This window comes from Caloenas nicobarica, chromosome 1 (assembly GCF_036013445.1).
Source record: "Caloenas nicobarica isolate bCalNic1 chromosome 1, bCalNic1.hap1, whole genome shotgun sequence".
Classification (NCBI taxonomy): domain Eukaryota; kingdom Metazoa; phylum Chordata; class Aves; order Columbiformes; family Columbidae; genus Caloenas; species Caloenas nicobarica.
The window spans coordinates 123421689-123446692 of NC_088245.1; the positions used below are offsets into that span (position 1 = coordinate 123421689).

At 47.4% G+C, this 25004-nt stretch overlaps 1 protein-coding gene across 2 annotated transcripts in view; it reads left to right on the forward strand.

Annotated features, from left to right (window-relative positions):
* The window catches only part of RUNX1 (RUNX family transcription factor 1), a 173347-nt gene that overhangs the window by 88406 nt on the left and 59937 nt on the right, over positions 1-25004 (forward strand). For both annotated transcript variants that reach the window (XM_065634502.1, XM_065634510.1), the window contains exons 3-4: positions 11384-11637; positions 16912-17068. In XM_065634502.1, the coding sequence (XP_065490574.1) occupies positions 11384-11637; positions 16912-17068 (411 nt within the window). The remainder of the gene's footprint in view (positions 1-11383; positions 11638-16911; positions 17069-25004) is intronic.

The following is a 25004-nucleotide window of genomic DNA, read 5'->3' on the forward strand; positions in this document are numbered from 1 at the left end:
AGGCTCAGACTTGCTAAGCACAGGCAGAGTCAGGCACAGGTGGGATGTTAAGTGGAGAAGAAACAATTTAGGAGATTAACTTGTGGCTTCGTCTGTGGCTGTGAGAATGCATTAGCAGTGAGGAGTGTGGTTAATGGCACCTTCGCATCTCAGTCAGGCTTTTCTTCCTCCATCTCCAGTTCAATCAAGGGATGCTGCGGTGAAAGTCTCAAGCATGATCCCTCTAGCAGCTTGGAAGCAAAACCCTTTTCTGCATGAAGTCATTGTTGTGCTGAGGAGGGTTAAATATAAAGTATGCCAGGCAATGAAGAGCAGACTGATGTGGAACAGGCACAGTTGGGGCTGAGGGCACTTGCAGGGCTTTGTCCAGGTGTGACCAGCCCCATCACCTGAGACAGACACTGGGAGAAGCCTAGTTTATGGTGGGGAACAGCTTGTGGCCAGATCTCTCTGTGCCTCCTACAGAAATTAGGTACGTGATATTTATTACCCTTAATCACACTGAGATTTACTCTAGTAGACATTTTGTGCTAGGTGTGGGTAAGGGGGCTCTCTGTGCCAGGACAGCAGTGCATGTCCCACAGATAATCTCCCTCTAACCGTGGCAGCTCTTGCTGAGACTCACACAGCAAGGGTACTACCTGCCTTTCCTGGAGGGCTGCAAAAACACTGAAGAAAAGTGACTCTGTTTCACACCACATGCTATACTTAGAGTAGCAAACTGGATTTCAGACTGAAAGCTGGTTTCTGTCTCATTCAGTCAAATTAAACCTGAAGCTCAATCTGCAATGGCCTCTTGCTGCATCCCCTCTGCAATCTCCCTGGGAAAGAGATCCCAGTCATTTCCTTGCTGACAGTTTGTTGAGCAGCTACTGGAAATGCTCTGCAAAGTCACTGCATGGAGCATTGCAATGTGGGCAATGAATCAGCTACCAGCACTTAGCCCATCACCCTTGAATGGGTCATGGAACAAGGGAAAACAGAGAGAGAGAAATAAAACCCATCCTGACCCTTTAAAACAGGAGACAAAGGGCAGAAGGGACAGGAGGAGCAGAGAAGCCATTCCTTCACTGAGTGCCTTTGTTAATAATATCACCTGCTGATATGAGCATCACAATGTCGTAGTAGGAACAATGTCATTGTTTTCTTCTGAACTCCTGTTTCATCATTCTAGTCTGTCACAGTTTCCAAATGGTAAAAGTAATGTAGGAAGATGAAGGATGCGGTTAGCGTCCTAATCTTCCTAGATGTTAACTCCAGTCCACAGTGTTGCAAGACCACAACTTTCCTTCTGGCAAGCCTGGGAGGGAGGGAGCCTTCCCTGGAAACTGTCTTTCTTCCTTTCTGTTATGCTGTCAGGAGCTCCCTTTCCTTAGGATTGAAGCATCTCTGCATCTTGTTGACCTGAACAACAAATCCCTTATTTGGAGGGATAATGGAAGGACATTTTGGGTTCAAAAGTCTTTCTGTCTTAATTACATTGTCTCAAATTTGGGCCAAAGTTAGTAGTGATTTAGGCTTCTGTACAAAGTTTTGATATTGCTTATTTATTTGCTGAGAAAGTGTTTATGTAATAAAATTCCCATGTAATTTACTTCTTTACTGGCAGAGTCAGAGCCTCCCAGTAAAGAAGCCATGGACAATGTCCCAGAGATTCCCAGGTCAGTAGTAAAGCACAGTGGGAATTACTGGAGAAGGAGCTTTGTCCCATGAACACACTAAGGCTTTCAATCTCCTGCTTATGACCCTGTGGGAACTTTTGCAATCATTTATAAATCCTACTTAATTTTAACTGAAAATCAAGCAAACTGACCTGAGAAAGGCAAAGCCATACCAAGTAATTTGTATCAGACGCAGTGTGAATGCTACTGTTACATTTTGCTTATTATAATATCACCATGGATATAGTGAACTATTTTTCCTAGACCAAGTACATTCAGTGGACCGATTCTCTGCCTAGTCAGTCACCACTAACTGTAGGAGCAAAATATGGGGCACATGAGGGAAATCTACCTGCACGGCTCCTAGCATAAATCAAAATATCATCAGGGCTTCTCCAATATGATTCGAGCTGGCCAGAGCATTCAAGGTCATCTGGCGGCTGAGCTGCAGTTCCTGTTCCACCAAAATGCCCTCACCCTCATGAGGGGCTGGAGCAGAGAATAAAGCAGTTATATTAATTCTGTGCCATCTGCAGAATCTTTCTTATGCCAGAGTGATTCCCTGCTGTCCAGGTGAGTCAGATTTACTGCTCCTTTTGAATGTCCTGGAACAAAAGGAGCCTGACTTTTTTTTTTTTTTTTTCTTTTTTTTTGGTCCCATTTGCTGGTACAAGGCATCTGTAGTGTTCCTACCAGAGCAGAAGATCAAAAGCCCAAATGTTACAATTAGTGCTGGAGGTTGTTATGGTATGAACCTGAGTACATAGAATGCCACAGAAAATACTAGGTGTGGGTGATGTTATCTGCATTAATCTAGATATGTAATGAGCATAGTATAACGGCAAACAATGCATATTTTTTAAGTCTCCAAACCAGCAAGTACTTATACCAGATGGCAGCTTTTCAACAATTTCCATTCCCTTCTCCACCCCATACTCTGAAGTATTTCTAGTAATTGGCTTCTCCTCTGGGGATTAGCCACAGCAGAATCATATTAAATGACTTATTTTCCTTGCTTAGCCTCTCCCCCTCCCTCCTTTTAATTTTGAACCATGCAGAGCAAGAAATCATCCAGAAGCCTTGAGTGGTTTTGTGTGTTTCTTTCCTGCAGCCCTTTCAAATGGCTTCAAAATCATCTGGGCTTCTAGGTCATACAGTATATCCTGATGCTTTTTGGCTTCACTTCTACTATTTCTTAAACTTTCCCCTTCAAGGTGCTTGTCAAGCTCTGACTTGAAAAGTTCAAGTGATGTTGAATCTGCAGCTTCCCTGGGAGCGTATTCTCCTGCCTATTTGATCTTAGGATCAACGTTGCCCCTGCTCTTAAAACTGAACTTGTTTTACTTCAGTTGGCATCTGTTATTTCTTGTCTTATCATTTTTCACTAAGGAAAACAGTTCCTCCCCTTCCTCTTTATAGTTGTCTTTCATGTACTTGTACACTGCAGTCACACTGTCCCCTTGGCTTCCCTTTTACCCCAAAGTATATGTATGTATTTAATTCCTTTAATCTCTCCATATAGGTTCCTTCCAGTCCTTTAATCACTGTAGTTGCCCTTCTCTGTAATCTCTCTCATTCACTGATATACAGCCAGTAACACGGTGTCCAGGACTAAACCCATTGCTGTCCCTGGGATTTGAGTGCTGGGAAAATAAGACTGGATGTTCCCTCAGCTCTAGATGTGATCCCTCTGCTTCTGCACCTCTGCGTAGCCTTTCCCTGCTTATTGTTAGGGACCCAAATTTCACTTTAAGGAAGGCAAAATGTGCTGTATCCTAACTACACAGGAATGCATTTCACACATCTGGTCCACAGGTATGAGGAGCACACACAGGACCAAATGCCGAAAGGTATTTTTGCAGTGGCAACTTTAACCCAGTCTCCACTCTTTCATTTTTATCAACAGCCATGTAAGACCAAGGAGAAAACTGTCTCATTGGTGACATTCCAAAGAGCATTTTTAAAGCCAGATTTAGATGCTTCTTGTGCAGCAGAGGAGGAGAGAGGCCCCCCCTGCCCTCTGCCTGGCTCTGCAGTCCTGGGTGAGTGAGCACACACTGCACACCTGCACGCTGACACACACCCGCAGCAGGTGAGCACAAGAATGAGCCCAGCCTTAGCTTTGGCCCTCAACAAACCTCCCAGCAAAGCTGAACCAGCCTGACTAAGCAGGATAAAGGAAGGGGGGGCATCCTCACAGGCGGCTGCTGCAGTAACTTCATGATAATTAAACCTCTCCCTTGAGGAAATGAGCAGGAAGGTTGCTGTGGAGGAATGTCCCCAGGGAGGTGCTGCTTCCGTCATGCAGTTGGGTGCACTGTGTTGCTATGCATTGAAATCGCATCCGAGTCAGTAGGAAGAATTAGCCCAATCGTGTTTCACCACCTGTCCTTTTGGGGCTCTGCCTGGCCTGACCTCCTACTTTCGCTGTTGGTTTAACTCATTCCTTCACCCAGCAATACCCTTGGTGGACCTGCAGCCACCCATAGGCCTGTAAAGCCAGAGCTAATGCTGAATGCAAATTCATAGGTTAGCCTCTTCTGAAAATTGTCCTTACCCAGGTGTACCCTGCTCCCTGCCCATTGCTGCCACCAGTTGATAGTTTGAGTCAAGAAAGGCACAGCCCTCTGGCTTGCAGCTTCTGAAGAATGAGTGTGGTGAAATGGTCAAAAATAGCTCCCTTTGTATGTAGGTCCATGACCTTGCCATCCATGTCCCTGATAACATGCCAACTATTCAGGCATATAATTCTCTATGCCTTCAAAACAGGAGTCATATCTGCCTTCTAAAATATTTTGAGTGGCAAGAGCATGGATTGGTCTGTCCTTTTTGAAAAGAAAAAGGTTTGCAGCTTCTGCCCAGAAAGAATGAGACAGGCTTTTGACCACTGTTATCACCTGAAGGTCCTAAAAAGGGTGGAGAGTCCTTGGGAACTTTCTCAGTGGTAAACTTGGGTCACAAGTAATAAGATGTCCAAGCTAGAGAGACTGAATATGTGTTATTTCGTCTTGCCTCACAACCCCTCTGCTTTGCATAAACTGACCTGTTGCCAGCTTCCAGAGTGAATAACCTTGTATCAGTTAACAGAGATCAAAGACAAAATCCCTGGAGAGGTTTAGGCACTTTCCCCTCCCTCAAAGGGAGAGGGGCTAGACACCATACACCTGTGTAGTCCTGGCCAACCGAGCCACATTTCCCCTGCATCATGCTGGCCATCTCACACCTTATTCTCAGTGGCATCATGTATGTGCACTTTACACGCCAAGATTAAATAAGTATATTTCATTGTGAGAGATCACTACAGAAATCTTGCATTTTTCTTCACTGGCTGCTGCTTTTCTCTGTGCAATGTTTCATTATTCCAGTAGCCCAAAAATAAATTCATATAGATTTTTTTAGGTTTGTCAGTGAAATCACCCATGATGGTAACTGCTATGCAATAAATATTAATATTTGCAGGAGCAATTCATAAGCCTGATCCTACAAATGTAATTCACAGGCAGTAACCTACTGATTTATCACTAGTAGAAGCAAGGCACACTGACACGACTATAAACATATTTAAGAGGGCCTTAATACATATATTAAATTAATTCAAGTGCAAGAGGTTGGAACTGACCCATTGAATAATGCCACATTAAGCCCAGATTCTCCTAACAATTAATTGTGTATGTAATTGCATTGCCCAGAGAGATTTCTATTGCATTCAGCAGAAACACTGCTAAGAATAAGATTAGGCATGTTTCTAAGTGTTGGCAAGATCAGGGTCTGTAGCAAGTTCTCTCGGTTTGTGTTCATATGATACGTACGCCAGCTCTGTTAAGGTCTGCATTTCTCCTTTAACAAGATGGGGTTTTGCCTGCCTTGCATCAAGTTTTCTCCCATCCTGCACAAATCCAAACCCTTGCAAACAAATGTCCATCGCTGCTTGCTTGGCTAGGGAGTATTTACCTGTGCAGTGGGAACTTGCGTTGTGTTCAGGCTCTAATTCACCCTTTGCAATTTAGGCTGTTTAAAATTCATCCCTAAATTGTTGCTGTTTCTCTCATATTTCTGAAGCTTTTGCTTAACAGTATTATGTAAAAAGCTCAGTGCTTTGTGGTCGAGTAATCCTGTACGACAGAGGCAAGGCATGGTAGATAGAGATTCACTTGTGGTTTGTTTACGGCTGTAATAAATTGATGTCAAAATACAAATGTAAGCCATGATGAATGTGAATTGGTAAAGTTATAACACCAGTTGTGATCTCTGCTTCAAAAGGATTCCTGCACAAAAGACAGACTGTCCAAGTGCAAGTCTTAGCACTAGGGATGCTAAAAAGTCTTACCATGTGAGAAGAATCATCAGCTTTAAATACCCTGCATCGTTCCCTTACTTTGCCTTATTACTGATATTCCTGCAAGCTGCTTAACTCATTAACTCCTGTTCTTCCAGAGTACCTGCACAAGATATACTAAAGGGACAGTAAATTCCTACGAGTTCTTCTCTTTGTCACGCAAAAATAAAACCACAAGGAGGACGATAAATTGAATTAGCTAAACAAACTTTAAAGAAAAACCCTACACACCAAAAAAAAAAAAACAAACCAAAACAAAACAAACCACCACACGTGTGTAGTGAGTGTTAGTGGGCATGTGAAATATATAGCTCAATCAGTATAAAAATATCCTCACCACGGTATTTTCCCTATCTACTTCCCTTATTTAACTACTAACCTTGCAAAAGCTTGGCTTCTGTGCAGTTTAAAAATAATACCGTCACCTTTAGTCTACATTAACGCCTTTCATTTCAGCATTGATAATGCTGCTAAGTTGTAGAAAACTGTAAGCATGTAGTATTTTCTGCCTCTCCTGTTAAATCGTGGCATTTTGTATCTTTCTCACTATCAACATGTGTAATAAGATCGGTTTGTTTTGTATTTATAATAAGGAGTTCAGATTAAGACGGGATGCAAAGCAGCGAGTGAAATTCAGCTCGATATATACATTAATTTAAATATAAAATACTCCTACCTCTTGGGTAAAAAAAAACAAACAGAAAAAAACCCACCACGCAGAACTAAGTGCGTATTTTCATATTTTAGGCGGTGTATCTAGATGTACGTACATCAGTAAAATAACCCTTCTTATCTCTACAACGGCCGTAAAAAGTTATCAACCACTAATATACCCCAGATGGCTTTTAAGCTGTAGTTTGTAACAACTGTTTGCCCGTATATTTTTTTCCTTAAAACAGAAGGAATCGTCTCCCTAATAATTTAAATTTGAGATAGTGTCATACAAGAAAGAAATAAACATGTAAGAGACGGAATTTAAAAAAACCCAAAAAAAACCCCAAAACCCCCGCACAAACCATAGAAACCATAGAATCTACGTGAAATAGAGAGCTTTCTGCACGAAATTCGCTTGCTGAAAACGGACCCGTTGAGAGTGCGGCGGGAGGGCGGGCTAAGCCGCCTCCTACCCGGTCCGCTCTCCCACCAGCGCTTGGAGGAGCTGGGAGTACACAGAAAACCGGCCCCCATCCTTTGGCAGAGGGGAAGGAGGCAAGGGGCAGGTCATGCGAAGATGAAGCTGTAACCCTCCGGCGCGGAGATGCCGCGAAACGGCCCCGGGCACGGAAAGGCAGCCCTGCGATGGGCAGCCCAAGGCGCGGTGCCACCGAACGGAACCCCCTGCAAAGGGACAGCGGGGCACAAAGGAGCAGTCGGAGCCTTGCAACTCCCCGCAGAGGGGAGGGCACTCCTGATCCGCACTTTACAGAGATGCTAGGGAACCCACACCTGGCACTTGTGCCGTAAATTTGGTGGAAGGCTGCTGCGCCTCTTCCTGGACTCAGTTGCGCTGCGCGGGTCTCCACGCAAGAAGCCCTGTCTCGCAGGGCACCCGGAGCACCCCTCTCCCCGGCAGCAGGCTCCGGAGAGGCAAAAGCCGATTTCTCTCACCGAGGGCGCTCAGCCCGCTTTCAGTTTAATTGCGTGTACACTAGCTAGCGTAAATGGCAAGAGCTCGCTCCGCTCCCGTCCCCGCAGGTCGCGGGGTGCCAAAACGCGCACGGACAGTTATTTTCCCAGCTCCGGAGCGTTTCCAAAGCAGGTGTCGGCAAAATTGAGGATGCCCTCTGTACTGTCTTCGCCCAGCCCTGCGCGCCCCGGGGTGAGGGAAAGCCGCGGGCGGCATGGGGTGGGTAGCGGGTTCTCCCGCCCAGCCGCCGCGCAAGGCGGCTCTCTTCACGGAACCGCGTCCCAGGGGAAGCGGCGGATCGCGTCTCCCTCGGGACAGCAGCCCCGCATGGGCGCTGGTGGGGTCAGACCGTGCTGGCTGCAGCCGGCCGAGCAGAAGGCGGCCGCCCTCCCCGGGTGTCGTGTCGTGCCGTTCCACCCCCCGGTTCTCCTCCGCCGGACGGACGGCGGGAGGCGGGCCCCCTCTGCCGGCCCCGCCGCGGAGCTGCACCGAGGGCCGCCCCCGGGACCGCCACCGCCTTGCACAAGGCCCGGTGGCGGACAGCAGCCCCAGCCCCGCGGCCCTTTCCGAGTCCCGGTGGTGTCCCCTCCGCGGCCGCGCCCACCCCACGCACACAGTCCCACCCACCCCGCCGCAGCTGCTGTCGGTCCCCTTCAAAGTCCGCCCGTTCCCGGGGGAGCGCGGCCGGCCGCCGCCGCGGCTGCTGAGCTGGCGGGGGCGGCGGCGGAGGAGTTGTCCCGCGGGTGGCCGTGCCGGCGGGAACGCGGCGGGGAGAGGAAACACGGGAGAACGAGGGGTGTGAAATTGAACGGAGGGAGCCCCACGTCTGTGTCGTGAGCGCGGCGGAGATAGGCGGGGGCTCCGCCTCGACGGCGGCAGCGGGTCGGGATCGCCCCATTCCCAGACCGGGTAACGCCAGCTGCGGCGAGCCCACGGCATTCATGACCAGCACCCAAAAAAACTAAAAGAAAAAAGAAATAAAACCACCGAAACAAACGGAAAAAAACCCAAACAAACAAACGAAAAAACATACAACCCATCCCGAAAAGGCAGCCACGCCTCTACCCAGCATAGTCGTTACCGGCTCCACGGGCCCGGGCCGGCTGGCGGGGCAGGCGCCGGCGGCCGGGGCTGCCTGTGCGGCGCTGCCCGCCCGCCGGCCCGGCCTTGCCCCCGGCGGTGCTGCCGGCAGGCGCGGCCGGTGGCTGGGTTGTGCCGAGCGGGGAATGACTCCCGGCTGGAGGCCCGGCGGCCGCCCCGACTTGTCGAGCGGCGATAGGCGCCCCTCGGGGCCGCGTCCTTGTCCACGGGGGCGGGAAGCAGAAGGGATGACAGAAAACGCCAGCCTGGCGGCGGCTGCCTCGGAGGCTGCCAGTCCAGGTGTCCCTCTGTACGGCTGCGACCCCCTCCGCGGGCGGGGTGGAACGCCCCGGAACAAAACGCCGCCGGGAGCTCGCATGGGGGGCTCGGGACTCCCGGGCGATGTCCGCGGGAACTATGCGGGTCACCCGCCGCTCCTCGGGGGCGGCTGGTTCGTAAGTGAAGGGCTAGTGGGGCCGGCACCGGAGCCAGGCAGAGTCGGGGGTCGCGCCGCTCTGGCTGTCCTAACCACCCCGTGTCAACAGCAGGCGCGGAGAACCCTGCACACAGCTGCGGCGGGCCGCCACCAGCGCCTTTGCGGTGGCCCGGGGGAGCGGCAGCCCGCGGTCCTCCCGTGGGTGTGTGGGTGCGCGGCGTGTGCGCGGTTGCGGTGTCCGCGGCGTCCCGCCGACCCGCCGCTCACCCCCCGCGCCCCACAGTAGCGGCGGCGGGCGCGCCAATTCCAGGAGCCCCTGGCCCGCGGCCGCGCCCTGGCTGCTCCCGGAAAGGGCTGTGATTGGCCGGCGCCCTCCCCGTATGCAAAGCAGCCGGGGGAATGACATTCCTCCGCACTCCGCCCGCCGCAGCCAACTCGCTCCCGGCCACCTCCATTCATCCCGGCGGCGGCAGCGGCGGCGGGCGCGGGGCGCCGGGCGGGCGCCGCGGACCCCAACCCAGCGCGGCGGAGCGGAGAGCGGAACGGCAGGACCCGGCCCGGCCCCACTCGGCTCGGCCCGGCGGAGCCCCGGTGCTGTGGGCGGCCGGCCGGCTGCCAGGAAGCTTGAGTTTCTGCCGGCTAACGTGAAGATCCGAGAGGTCTCCGCTGTGGAAATGCGCTTTCTCTGAGCGGCCGTCTGGGCCGGAGGCTGTCGCTTCTAACCCTGGCTGGCAACTTCAGGGGGTTTGGTCTTCCCCGGTTCTTTCCGTCTCTCTGCGTGGGGGTCAGCGGTTCCACCACCCCCGCCCGCCGCCACCTCCTCTTTTGCGGAAGGAAAGCTTTCACTCGTTCAAAAAGTAGTGGCTTTTTTTTTTCTCCCGTATTTTTAAAATTGTTGCTGGTTGGTTGCTTTTGGCTTTTAGTGTGTGCGTGTGCGTGGGGACTCTCCGCGCAGGCTGGCTCTATCCATCCCGCTGGCTGGAGGCGGCCGAGAGAAAAGCCATGTTTCCGAAAGCAGGCTTCCACCTGCTGCGGTTAAAATATTGCTAAGCAGCCGGTTCCTGTGGCCGAATTAGAGGAAGACTGCCTCAGATACCGAAAAAAAAAAAAAAAAAAAAAAGAATTGGCAATGACTGCCGAAGTTGTTGCAGACTGTTGGTTTGACTGCTGAGAAGGACGTGAGTGAGAGAGAGAGAGAGAGCGCTGTTGCACACACAAAACCACAGAGACAACCCACAATTTAACCAACATCCCCAAACCCAAGTTTTCAGCTGTGGACCTTTTAGCCTCAGAGCCTGCAATCGGCTGCGGCCTTTCTTTAAAATTATGAAAGACATTATGCCAAAGACAAGTACAAAGACAGAGATTTAAAGCTTGAATGCCATGCACTGAGCTTTCTTTCTTTTTTATTTTTGCGCAAGAGTGATTGAAAGGTCATGACATGATTACTCTTAGAGCAACGCGAATCAAACTACTGAAACCGATTTTCAAGGCTGCTTAAAAAAGAATCTTGCCTAGGACATTAATGGATTCCTGTTGTGTTTAAATTCTCTACAGATTATATTGTAAATATTTTATGAAGTACAGTATATGTGTGTGTGCGTGTACGTGAATACGTATACAGTTGTAGCCAGCTGACCTTTGATCAGAAAGTCTAGCTCGCGTACTGCCTCCTCTGAAGACTGGCCCCGAATTTCCCTCTCTTAAAGAGCGATTTTTACCTACGGAAGACGCTGATGTATTTGTTTTCTCTTGAGACTGTAGAGAAATCACCTGGAAGAAACTGATAGGCAACTAACTCTCCGGGAAGCCCAGACTTTGCATGTGTTTCTGACCGCGTCTTGTGTTAGACTTGCGTAATTTTTTCCACGTTGCTTGGGAGTTTGGAAGGAGCTTTCCCTCCGGTAACTTTTTGTGTCACGGCTGCGGACTAGATGCACAGGCGTCGCGGTAAAGCCCCACACGGACGACCCTTTCGTTTATCGGATTAAAGTGATCTGTTCCGCAGCGCCAGGACGCCAAGAGTTAAGTCTCGGCGTGCTCGCTATCTCAGCCGCCTTCAGCAAAAAATTAACTTTGGGGACTGGCGTAGAAACAAGTTTCTCCCTGGTCCTCTGCCTGTATCCGTTTATGTTGGTCCCCAGAGAGCAGATCGCTGAAGAGTTACGCTCGTTTTGCTGTTTTGTAAAAACTCTGTGGAGGTCTTTCACTCAAAAGGCTTGTTGTGATGCGTATCCCCGTAGATACCAGCACCAGTCGCCGCTTCACGCCGCCCTCCACCACGCTGAGCCCGGGGAAGATGACCGAGCCGCTGCCGCTGCCCGGCGCCGAGCACAGCGGCGCCTTGCCGGGGAAGCTGCGCAGCGCCGACCGCAGCATGGTGGAGGTCCTGGCAGATCACCCCGGGGAGCTGGTGCGCACCGACAGCCCCAACTTCCTCTGCTCCGTGCTGCCCACCCACTGGCGCTGCAACAAGACGCTGCCCATCGCCTTCAAGGTACGTCTGCCCGCTCCCGAAAATCGCGCTTCTTGGGGACGTGGGCGGCGGGGAGGGCAAGGCGGGGGAGCACAGGGCAGGATGCGCGCCCGGCAGCTGGGAGGCACAGGGCGCCGACCCCTGGGCTCGGACCCGCACCTGGACCGGCACCCGGCCGGCCGGGATGCCTTGCCCCGGCGGGGAGGCCACGTCGGGGCCGGCAGTAGGTCACAGCCAACCGTCGCGCCTCCTTCCATCCTTCCTTCCGCGGTCGCTCACACTCGCGACAGCGTGGGAAGGCGTGGGGAGAGCGGTCGCGGGGCGGCTCTCGGCCGGGCACCGGGCAGCAGCGAGCGGTGGCAGCTGGGGCATGCGATGGGCTGGGCGGGCTCCCTCCTGCCGCTGCCTCTTTCTTCGGCCCATTCATAACTCTGCTAGCGAGGGGCGGCTCTGCTCAAGGGAAAAAAAGACAAAATAATAATAATAAAAAAAATTTTTAAAAGAGAGTTTGGCTGCCCTGGGGACCAGACGCCGGCGCAGCCCGTTGCAGACGGATGATGCAGGCGTCCCGGAACTGAGGGAGCCCCGGGCTCCCCCAGAAGCCGCCCACAGCGGCGGCGGGTCCCTCTGCAGGCAGCCCCCCGGCGGAGAGCCCTGCCGGGGCTGCCAACCACCGGGAACAACCGCCCGCTGCCACGGACGTGCTCGCAGCGAGCGCCCGGCGGCACTGGCCGACCCCGCTCCGGAGGTGACTGGCTTCACCTCGCCAGGCTGCCCCGGGGCTCTTCGGAAAAAAAAAATCTCTTTCCTTTTTATTTTTCCCTGTTTTTTATAATAGTAAATGTTGGGGCCTACCCTGAGCAGCCGCTGCAGCCGCTTGAACGTCTCTTGTTTCCAGAGCCCCATGCTAAATCTGTGCTTGGTAGTTTCAGTAAAACCGCGGCAGAAGATGTTGGGGGAGCATAACCCGGTTGCCCCCGGCCCCGGGCCGACGGCGGCCGTTCTGCGGTGCGGGGTGTGGGATCGGGGTCGGGGCCCTGCCAAGCGGTGACCGCCGGCCCGGGGGGGATAATTGCTGTCCTTGCCTCCGTCACCCGGCCTGCTTTCCCGTTACTCGGGTTCTAGTAAAAATCATCCCGCTCTTGGTCAAGCTCTTTTTTGACTTGGGTCTATCGCTAACTCCTTGAATGCACTCGTTTTCTTGCTACAAATGTAAATACTTTTCCGAGCAAGGAAAGGAAAAGATAATTATTGTCGTTATCCTTTTCTCTGAGGCGGGAGCCGCAGAGACATGCAGGTCCCTACGAGCCCCGGGGTTAGATTTAGGATTGGGATTTGTAAGGTTCGTGCTTGCTTTTGCGGTCACTGCTAAACACTGACCGCCTCAGTACAACATTTTTGAAGGCGACCAAACTAGAGTCTTTCTAATGGCTTTTTGGGGTAGGAGGAACGAAGGAGAAGGGAATCAGTTCAGCTCTCAAAGCTTTGGGAAATCATGCTGAGGACGCGGCTTTAGAGAAAAGTTTTATTACGTCAGGAGAGTCTTCTTGTTTTACGAATGTATGAGTCTGGGGGAAGGAGGGGACTAAACGGCAGCGTCTGTTCCTAAATTCATACGTTTAGATTAATTATTATACTGTCACCCACGTACTAGGCTACTGCTGCTAATTACTCGGGAAGCTCTCCTCTGGAAAGTTACCGTGTGGAAACAGGCGTGAAAACCCGCTCTCCCCCGCCGGGAAGGTAGATAAGCGAAGTCCCCAGACGTGGCCGGTGATCCTCCTGGGGGTCCCCTGCGGCTGGAGGCCACCGCGGCGGTTCTCCGCCGTGCCACGCGTAGCCGTGTCCGGGCCGCGCTCCCAGCCCCGGGAATCTCCCGGCGGGGAAGGGGGGGACAAGAGGCGGCTCTTCCCGCTCCTGCCCGGCCGTCCAAGCCGCTGGCGGAAAGCGGTGCCGCCGCCCACCCCCGGCTCGCCTCCCTGTCCAGCCAGCGGTAGACGCGGGGTCCGGCAATGACGGTGGCCCCGCTCTCTCTCGCCTTCCAGGGCAGGGGGGCTTCTGGCAGCAGATAGCTGCCCTGGTTACGTGAAAATTGCCCGCGGAAAACAATCCCCGGGGACTGATTTCGGGAGATACCCAACGCCGCTCTCATTTCTCATTCCCCCCCGCAGCTAATGAAACCCTCCGTTTTACCTAGGGAGCCCGCTCTCAACTTCTGCAAACAGAGTAAAGGGTCAGGTTCTCCAAACAGACCAAAGCAAGGGTTTGTAACGCTGAGATCGTTTAACCTAGAAATACGCAACAACAACAAAAAAAAATCCAAAAAACCCCCAAAAAACAACAAACAAAAAAAATCACCCACAACAACAACAACAAAAAAAACCCCAAACAAGAAATACCGGAGGGGGTTTCCTTATGATCTCCTGCAATGTTGTGCCGGGAGACACCTGCTTTGCCGAGGCGCTCGGCGCTCGGCGCTCGTCGTCCCCCTCTCAGCGCTCCTGCTGTGGACCGCCGAGAAATAAGTCCGGAAATAGTTTGCCACGTATAAAACAATCCCATTGGTTTCATACTAAATATTGAATATTCTCAAAGGCGTTTTTAAAAGTCGTAATTTTTAAGATCATTTGGAACAGGAACTAGAAAATTCAGTTCAGATCATTCCTATGCTGCCAATATCTTATTTGCATTTGACAGAAAAATGCGCTGAGTTTTATCAAGTATTTGCTAATAATCATTGCATCAATAGAGAGACAGAAAGTCTTTTCACACTTCCTTAGAAAAATTCACTCATTGTGTTTAACACTGAGGGTCAGGATATTATTTCAAACCAAAATAATAATTTCCATTTTTTTTCTAAAATAATGATTCAGAGAAACTTAGAAAATGATACATGATAACTCTAAAAAGATGTTATGTAGATTCATTGTCAAAATGCTGTTAAAAAAGAATCTAAGTATTAATTTAAAAGGCCAATTTTGTTTGATTGATGTGGCAGAAGTAGGTTAATTTAGATATGCAACAGCACTGCAACCCCGATATGCTTTTTGCTTCTCTGGAAATACCTTTTTTTAAGAGCTAAAGAGTACAACAAAGTACTAGATAACTCCAGTCAGCAAGTCTCAACTTATCTGTTTAGTCTTTTTTCTAATGTAAATGTTTGTATTTCTGTTTCTATTGTCTGTGACTTTTAACTCTAGTTTATTTTCTGGCCTGTGTAATTTTTACACTTGTTTCTAATATTTGCTTTATATGTCTTATAGCTGAAGTTGTCTTCAGTGTAATTTGAAAACAGTGATTTAAAATATTTATTCCATAAGAGACAACCGACCCTGGATTCATGAAGGTTTTTCATCCCTCAAAATGTTAGTATATATTTCCTTAAACAGGCATGCAAACATTTGCATCACAAGGAGCTGAGGTTAATGCCCTGATTTTCCCCTTTCCCTTTCTTGTGTCTTTAATATATGTGCATGTATTAAGGTTTTATGGTAAATTTTTAAGAACTGGGTGATTGCGTTGGGTTTGCAGTTGCTGATCTCGTGAGCCAGCGTGCCTCGTGACACAGCGCTGTGCAAGGATAAAACTCACTAGCTTCGATGTTTTGAGCAGGTCTATTTTATGCCAAAACCAGGGAAATGTGAAAAGCGCAACACTGGGTGTAGCACAGGCCACAGAAATGCATTATGGCACACAGAGGAGAACAAAACCCCAAAAACCTGGGCTGCAAAGGAATGGGAAAGAGGAAGTTGAAACAGATACGTAAAGAGGGAATTTTGATACAGTGATTTTAGCTTTGCATGTGGAAGTGAAAAATAAGGGTTATTGGTGACAAACGGGAGAGCACTGAAGTGAGAAATGCAGCCTCCTGAAGAAGGAAAGGCTGTGAGATACCTGCGACTGGAGACCTCTCTCTTATTGTGGGAGGTAGCTATGGCCAGGGAATAAGCGTCAGAGACCAATCAAGTAAAAGAGCCGCTGATCCTGTTTGGAAAGACCAGTGTGATTAGAAACTAATAGAAATAAGACTGGGCCGTGACAAGTATGAGCCAATTATAACTGCATGGACATAAGCTAGAAAACATTAAGAGGAAGGAAAAATATCGAGCTGCAGCTCAGAGGACGTGATGCAGGACTGCTTCCTTTTACAATGTGTAAAAGAGGAAATAAAAACTAGCTAATTTTTTTTTCAGTCTCTGTTGAGGTTTTTTTGTTTGGTTGGTTAGGTTTTTTTTTAGTTGTAGGCCTGAAGTTCCTACCATAGATTTAATTGGGGGGAAACCAATGTGATCTAAAACAGGTATGATAGAGGACCTAATTCAAGCTCGTGCTTTTACCAGAGTAAATCTAGAGATGCACCAGACATCCATTCAATTAGAGCAGGGTAAAATTGTTCTGAGAATTTAGTCCTGCTCAAGAAGATAAAATTAACTTTTTCATAATTTAACCACTATGAACATTGCAGATACAAGTCAGCAAATTTAAGGTTAGAAATCTATGTATTTCTCATCGCACCAGAAACGCAGCGAACCCTGTGTTCCTAAATATTTCTTTGATAGATGCTGGCACCAAGGAGCTACAGCGCAAACATTTCGGATGAGGTGAAAGCCTTTGGCTGAGCGATTGCAGATTTCATTAGTTCAGATCATGGTTTTCATCTATCAGGTTGCGGGTGAGGTCTTAAGTTAATGATTTGCTTCCATGCTTCTAAAGGAAAAAAAAGGAAATTGTTCAGTAAGTTGTGATTAAACATTTGATTGAGGCGCTTTTTTTGATGGATTTATTCTGAATTTGTGCTGGGGCAGCTCTATTTGGAGCGGTGGGAGGAAAAGATGGGAAGCTGGTGCAGCTGTGTGGACTCTGATCCTCTGCATCCATAAGACGATTGGCTTGGTTTTGTTTTCTCTTGACTTTACATTTCCATTATTATGCTTACTTTATTGTAGCATAAAAGGAATGCTACTGGTGTAAATCAGACCCGAAGTGGTTCCTGTTACTTGAATTTATTTATTGGCAATTACAGAAGTGTATTTCAGAAAGATTATTTCATGTATTTTTTTATGTTGGAGTACACAATATGCTGTGTATTTCAGCGGTGCATCAATGTAGAAACCTTTCTGTATCTCTGCAAACTAGGAATGGAAGCAACTCCTGTTTTTCCCCAACAGCTTCTAGTCTACATAGATTTTTGCTGTTGCTGCTTTTTTCTATTTTATCATGTTACTTGTTGATCTTCTGCACCCCAAATTAAGTGTCACATAAGGAAGCTGAAGCTTCTGCTCCTTGATTTCCTAGGTGGTGGCCTTGGGAGACGTGCCCGATGGGACACTGGTAACGGTGATGGCTGGAAACGATGAAAACTACTCTGCAGAACTCAGGAACGCCACAGCTGCCATGAAAAACCAAGTAGCAAGGTTCAACGACCTCCGATTCGTGGGTAGAAGTGGAAGAGGTATGTGTTTGTTCTCAGCTACACTTTGGTCACATTCACGAGTTATGTAAAGTTCTGGTTACACAGAGGGAATTTGAAGATGACGTCTATTGAGTTTTCTGTGGCAGGGAATGCTGCAAGATGTGGCACAGGCCAATTCCAAAGGCACGGAATTAGCTATATGGGTTTTTTTGCTTTATTGTAGCCTGTCCTCTATGTCACTTCAATTTTTAAACAGTGAAGTCTCATTTGAAAAAAAAAAAATCACATAGACAGCAAGTTGCATTTTGAGTCTAGAAGCCATCCTGTTAAATTTAGATCAGCACAATATTAGTCATGTTTAAATATTGTATTTTCAAGTTAAAATGAGAATTTTCAGCTTGTGTAAAGGCTTACAACCAGCTTGGGGCTCCCAGGCACTCTCTGCAAACGCTGGTCACTGTAACAGAGTGAGTCAACCTAAAATTATGAGTAAGTCCAACATAGATCTAAATATTTTCTGGCTTCATCATGACCTAGTGAAGGCATAGGGCACTTTTTCTGACCTTTCTTTCTCTGAAATAGATATAGAACAATATACAGTAGTCCTGTTAGTTAATGTACTCCTGCAAGGTGTGTGTGATAGAACAGAAGAGATGAGCTTAATATCCAACTTGCTGTACCTTTGTGATAACCAGTAATTACTAGTACATAGTAAATAAATGGGCCTCATGAGTATAAGTAACAAATAAGAGTCAAAGCCGTCTCAGACTAAACTATATAAAAATGTTGTTAGGAAGCTGCAAATAGTATCTGACACGTGTGGCTCATGCCGCATGTGAGTAGGCAGGTGCACAAAGCTTGATCCAAAAGCCCGTAAAATCAACAAGAAGGACCCTTCACACCTTCACTCTTTGGCCCCATTCTATAATCTTAAACCTCATAAAATTCCAGGCAATCATGTTTACCTTTCTATTACAACCTTATTTTAAGCGTTCCTCTTGCATTACTGCCCTTATTGCTGTGAGAGGAGTCCTCTGCATGTGTCGGGGGGGGTCAGTCAAACCCACAGAAGCAGCTGCAGAGCTGTTGCTCAGAAAAAAGCTCAATGAAAAGATCAGCCTCTCTTTTAAGCTCAATAATTAAAAACTGTCGCATCTTCCATGCGACTTCAGATCATATTTATGTACATATTTTTGTTTTGTTTCATTCGTATCTTTCAGTAAAATTGAAAAATAACATTATGGTGTTCCAAATGCAGCAGCATTGTTTAGGGACAATTCAGTGAAGTAGCACTCACAAATCAAATTTACAGTGTCTACTGCACTTCAGTAGCTTTCTGTATACTACCTTTTTCAGCAACATGTGCGTTGATGTCTCTCTGAAGCAGATTAAATATTCGGGGCTCGCTGATCCCTACTCACCATTTTCACCTTCCTCTTTCCCTATGTGAGCACCTGAGACATCTCCTGATGTGTGGTTGCATTCGTGGCCCTTACGAACATGAACGGAGTTCTGAGCATGCTTCAGGAGAGTTGCGAGGGTGACACACTTCTGCTTGCTTGCTCGCAAAATGTTTTACTCCAAAAGGGAGACGGGTCAGGCTTGAGACCGAGGAAGTTATCCTGATTATACACAACAGCCTTTATTTGCCTTTGAAGTGAAATGCATCTGTAGATATTCTTCCAATATAAATAAAGTCAGCAATTGTGGAAGAACACAGCCCTGTTGAAACACAGATGCAAGCAGTAAATGCATTTGAAGAATAAAATACCAACCCAATTCCTCTGTATCCTGCAGCATTTTCAGCTGAGGATACAGAGAGAGATGTCTTTTAGATCATGTTGTTTGGGCTGTCTTCAAAATGCACTTGGTGGAAAACACCCGCAGCTGAGAATGTAGCTTCGTAATGCTAGCAAAGAATAATAATAGGGTAATGCAGAGAAAATTATATCCATTTACTGAAAACATAAGAGATGCTGTAATGTCTAAAAGTATCAGTCATTAAACATGTTCATTTGTTATATTAAAGGTTCCACCTTTTCAGTAAATGGAATTTGCATTATGATTCAGAGATGACTGTTTAGAAGATTCAAATGAATAGCTGGCAAAGTGGCGGAGAAGCTAATAAAAACAAACCTGTAGTTCAGTTCCTGGCCATGGTAGTGAAGCTGGAAATCATAACAGTGAACTGTGTGAGCTTCAAGGTCAAAATCCCACAGCTGAGAGAGAACAGTCCCTATTCATACAGAAAATCTTGGCGGGGAGCGTCGCTGAGCCACTTTGCCATAAGCAAATGCTAGTGGCTGGTCACTCGTGCAGACACAAACCTTGTATGTTGTGTGACATTCGGGTGCTCGGGATCCTTTAAGCGATGGAGTGATGTGGGAATGCTGCATGCTATTAGTCAGTCTTCGAGGTTAAATCTCATCACCTCCATTGGCTGCCCATCTCTGGAGCGAGTGACTAATGTATGCTTTTGTTTACTCCTCGAACAGGGGATTGTTTTCCAAAGGTGGGGATTGTTTGCATTTGGTATGGGATTTCTGAGGTGCTGTTCTGTTGAATTTGTATAAAGCCTAAAGCATAAGGTAGCTGCTTCAAAGGGCATTGCTTCCTTTGATACTTCGCTGGAGGAAAATTAACTGAAACTTTGTTTGCTGTGTAATATTTGAGTTTGAATAAGTTCAGTTGCCACCAGTGATAATGTGATGCCAGGAGTATTATGTGAATAGGGATTGAAAGTTCACGTCGGTTACGGTCAGGGTGGATGCTCTTCGTGTACCTCAGGTGATTTTAAATCCCTGCTGGAGTATAAGGAATGGCTTTGACCATTGACAGTTCCCTATGCATTGGTTATCACCCAGGGGTAACCGTCCCCATTAAATGCCTCACTGAACCAATGGTAAGCCACTGCTCTCTCCCTTCTAAGAGAGTAGGAAATTGTCATTCTTGACATTCTTAATAAATAGTTTAAATTTTCTGCTGTGGGCTTTAAATGAAATCTGGAAAGACAGTCTGATGGCTGTTTCAAATGTAAGGCTATTGTCCACATTTTCATCTCAGTGAATAGGCAGCTCTGCGCTGACTGTCAGAGAGTTACGGCAGTTCCCTCTGTTTGGGGGTCTGATCCCACCTGTCTGTCAGAGCAGACACACCAACGAAATATTGGCCAAAGCTTGAAGAACCTAACTGCATTATAGTGTTCGTTTCATATCTAACAACAAGTGCTTGCCCCCTTTGCTCTGTCTGTGCCTGTTGTTCAGTATTAAAAAAACGAACAAAAAAACCAAACAAAAAACCCCCCCACCCACTTAATTTTCTTGACACCCAGAATGGGAACTGAGAATATCGCAGGTCACATGAAACATCGAGATGTTGTATAAAAGCAATTTGGCTCACTTTCGTGAACAAAACAGATTTACATTGGAATTGGCTGGACTCCAGAGTTACTATTCCTCACCCTAGTTTGAGAATGCTACTGGGAAAACCTGCCTGTCTGGCTTGTAAGCCCAAGTAAGTAATTTCTGAAAGAAAAATGTACTTTAAAACTTCAGCCAATCTTGGCCCCCTTTGCCTGATTACCTGGTTTAAAAAAAAATTAATCTTTATTTTCCTCCTTCCATTCAAAAAGACTTCGAACTTCAAAATGCTACTACTGCAAAGTACTCTGTTTTCTTAATGTGTAATGAACCGGTTTAGGTTACTATGATGAAATAAATCTGATGCAAAAAGCCTGACACCATAGAAGCTCATTGGATAAAATTAAAAATAAATAGTTATTTTGGAGAGGAAAACTTTTGTGGCTTGGTAAGCATTACATATTTTCCTCATGGAATCATTAACCCCAGTAACTATCTTCTTTGTAGAATGTAACATTGAAAAAAAAAAACAACAAATAAACATGTTTTCAAGATGAAAAAAAATATTAATAGGCTATCATAATAGTAGCTAATAGAGAAATGTCTTGGCTTGCTACAGAAGTTCTCAATCTAAAGCTGAGATCTGGAGCTGGAGCTTTGTGATAGCTTTCCAGCAAGGCCTTTTTGGAAACTGCATCTTAGAAAGGACTGAAAATTAAGCCTATGTATATATTTCCTACCAACTATTGGGATTAGATGCGTGAATAAACTTTGCAATAGTTTTCAGTTTTCACAGAGCCAAAGAAGTACTCTTTTCCACAGGAGTAGCTGGTAGGAGAACACGAGAGGTAGATATTATGAAGCATAATCAGAAGTTTCTGCCATCAGGACTCTTCCTTCTGGACATAATTTTGGGGAAGAAAACTCAGTTTGAGCTGGAATCTCAAAAATACTTAAAACCCAGAAATTACTAGCCTGGGTTCTGAGTCCAATTATTTTTATTTGTCCTCTGAATTCAGAATTTTGCTCCTTCTGTGCAGCTTCAGCATGTGGTTGCATTAGTTAAGCACTTTGTTAAAATTTGTTTTATTTTTTACTTAAACACATTCAAAATTATAAAAGTATGTGCAAAACAGAGGAGGATGCTATTCAACAGGATCGTAAAATCAGTATTAAGCAGCCGGCTGGGTCCTGGTCCAAACCATCGGAATGCTTCAGGGCGACGCGGTATCAGATACTGGAGTAACAATGAACCACGCTTGCCAGACGGGACAAAAATAGAAGAAATCCAACAGCAATCAAAACTGGAAAAAAAGGGGCCAATTGATAGAGTTTAAAAACAACTGCATATTTATACTTGGGATTGATAAGGATGTGGCACTAGCAGGATGCTATGGCCAGCGGGAGGGCGTTTGGCCGTAGAGAAACGGGCAGCTCCTTTGAGTCATCCCGCAGCCCTGCCACCGTGCTGGGTACGGGCAAGGCTGGCATGCCCCTTGGGGTGGGAAAACTGGAAATTTGCCATGCTGCTCGCCTGGGGCTGCTGCTGCGCATTCTGCTGCTGTCTGTCTCGCCACTGCCTGTCCTGCTGCCTGTGGGCAGCGGCTGAAGGAAGGGGCCACGCTGCTGGTCCTCACCCTGAGTGTGTGATGGAGGATCCATGTTTAGCACAGGACTCTTCTTCCTCCAGTCTGGTCGAATGGTGAGTTTTGCTCTGAAAGACAGAAGCCAGAAGCAGTAATTTTATTTTTAAGGGACTTAGGGTCGTTAATTTTAATCAAAATTTCTGTGGAAACCGAGTAGCCGTGGAAGAATTCAGTGTGCAGAGGTGCAGATATATATTTCAAGTCAAATTGTAGAATCGTAGAATAGTTTGGGTTGGAAGGGACCTTCAAAGCTCATCTAGTCCAATCCCCTGCCACGAGCAGGGACATCTTCAATTAGATCAGGTTGCTCAGAGCCCCGTCCAGCCTGGCCTGGAATGTCTCCAGGGATGGGGCATCCACCACCTCTCTGGGCAACCTGTGCCAGTGTTTAACCACTCTCATTGTAAACAATTTCTTCCTCATATCTAGCCTGAATCTTCCCTCCTTTAGTTTAAAACCAAATAGCTGGGGTTGGTGTTAGATTGATGAGCAAACCTGTCTCTTTCAAGACGATGGCTGTCTCGGTGCCGGCCTTTGGCAGGGACATAGCGGCAGGAGGAGGGTAGAGGAAAAGTCTTTTTCATTACACCAGTGCCACCCGAGTCGTCTTCGGCACACGCTTGCTACGTGCAGCCGGCTTTGCATGAATCGCTGATTGTGTAAGAAAATATATGTATGATGCAGCTCCACATGGGGGTTTGACTCGGAAAACATCATGTGGTCCGTGAGGCTGAGCATGACTGTGGATGGTTTTGCCAGCTCCCAAACACTCTCTGCTGGGTTACTTAAAATTTTGTCTGGGTGAAAAAAATCTCGATCAGAAAGTGTCAACAGGAGAAAAATAATGGCAAAGCGATTTGGAGAACTTCCTGTCTCCGGGAGCATTACTGCTGTAAACAGTGGCCATGCCAAGTGCTGAACCACTGCCCTCAGTCCAATAACAATAAATCTATTTTTTGGTTCTGCAGAGCTCTGCTTGTACATTTTTGAAACTCAGGCTAATGACGAGGATGAGGCAGACGCTGTTTTCTGAGCATTTTTTTTTTTTTTTTGCCATGATAAAAGGAATTGGCCTTACCAGGACACTGCTTAGGGAAAACACAGTACCTCTCTAGATGAAGAGGTTACATAGTTTCAGGAGATCTGTTTGCTCTTCAGCCCTTTTTTTTGTCTTTGTTTTTATTTTGCTTTTTATTTTAGTGTGCCCTCCTTCAGAAGCTGCTTGAGTTCTGGTGAAAAAATATTTAATTTTGTGTGTACCTATATATATGTACCTGCATTACAACTCGGATAACAGCTGCTATTTTGTAATAAAAATAAAATAATTCTGAGAGATGATCTAGGACACTGGCTTCAGGGCTGGCTAGTGAACTTCAGATGACTACCCTATGGCATGCAGTTCTTGTCAGCTCACTCAGGATTAGCAGAAATGAGGATGCTGCAAGTCAGTGGTTTACAATTGCTGTGAAGAGAGGCTTTTCCAGCATAGTCATGTGCATAAGTCCTCATCAGTGAATCAGTCTCTGTTCCCTTCTAAAAACCCTTTAGCAACAGTAAAAGAATACCTTTTTTTTTCTATTACCTTAGTGCTGTGTGACTCTCCACCTCTTTTGCTCCCATCCTACTTCTCTCCTGGTTTTCCCATCATATTATTTCAACACAGTTTTCTCAGCCTCTCCAAAATGACCTTATTCCCTTCATCTCTGTCCTGCATCAATCTCTGTCTCCTGTTCTCCTTCCTCTATTGATGCTCTTCCTGCCCGACACCTTTGAGACCTGCTGCCTCTCAGCAGAGGTTGGGATTCCTGTGTGAGCTTTTATCACAGGAGCAGTTTTTGGCCTTAAAGTGTGCTGCTAGGGACTATCCTTAATTCCTTTCAACCTTTCCTACCATTCCTTCCAAGGATGGGGAGCTACCTGCCACATGGTGAGGGGAGGGAGCGAGCAGTGCACGGTGGAAAGGGAGGAGGTTCAGGAGACTGAGGTGAGGAGGGGGGAAGCAGCTGCTTTGAAGGCTTGATGCCATAAGGGCTCTTCAGCAGGGCGGTGCTTTGAGCAGTGTGTATGCACATCAGTTCCCTGAAGTTTAGGGAGGAACTGAAGGAAACACTTTGGCAAGGGCACAAAGTTTCCACAGGCTAGACTTTATGCAACGCAACTCTAACAAAGCCACATCCATATCTGAGGCCACAGAGGTTGCTCTACATTTGAAGGTTGTCTCTGGTGGAACTTGGCAGGTTCCAAGTTCATAATGGCAGTGTTATCTCCCCCATCGCTGACTGCATGGATATCCATTGAGTGACCCCAGGCCTCTTTGGAGCTCTGAAATCAATGCGCATTGCATTAGTGTAATGACAGCATGGAGGAGTCCTTCCTCTAAGAAAACAAACTCACAGTGAACAGTCCCAGTGCACACTCCCGTGCTCAGCTCCCCACTGAAGAAGTGACTTGTCAGGTTGTCTTCTGGCATTCACCTGCTCTCAGGCAACTGCAGGAGGAAGTCCTTCTCTTGCTAAAATGGCCCTGATGATCATAAAAGCGCTCCATGCCTTTCATATTCAGAGCAGTTCATTGGTCTTCCAGTGAACCCATACCTTCCTTGTTTTCTGTACCTCTCTTCCTGCAGCCATGCTGGGAGGTCATCATCTTCATCTCTCCACAGGGCAAGGAGCATTTTTGTTCCCAGCTCCAGCTTCATGCCAGAGCACTAAGGTATGCCAGCATCTGTCTGGTCAGGTAGCCAGGTTGGGGCTGATGCCAAATGAAACCAGTACTGGAAAAAGGGAGAGGGACTGAGACAAAATCCAGGTCTCACAGGGCTTTGTCTAGGTTTACAGGCAAATAGATCATAAAAAGAAGATGCCTCAGAATAGGACCTGGCAAAACCCACAACACCCATTACACCAAGGTTTTCCCACTCTCACAACTAGTCAAAGGATGAGAACAGAGTTTTGAGGGGTGAAGAAATCA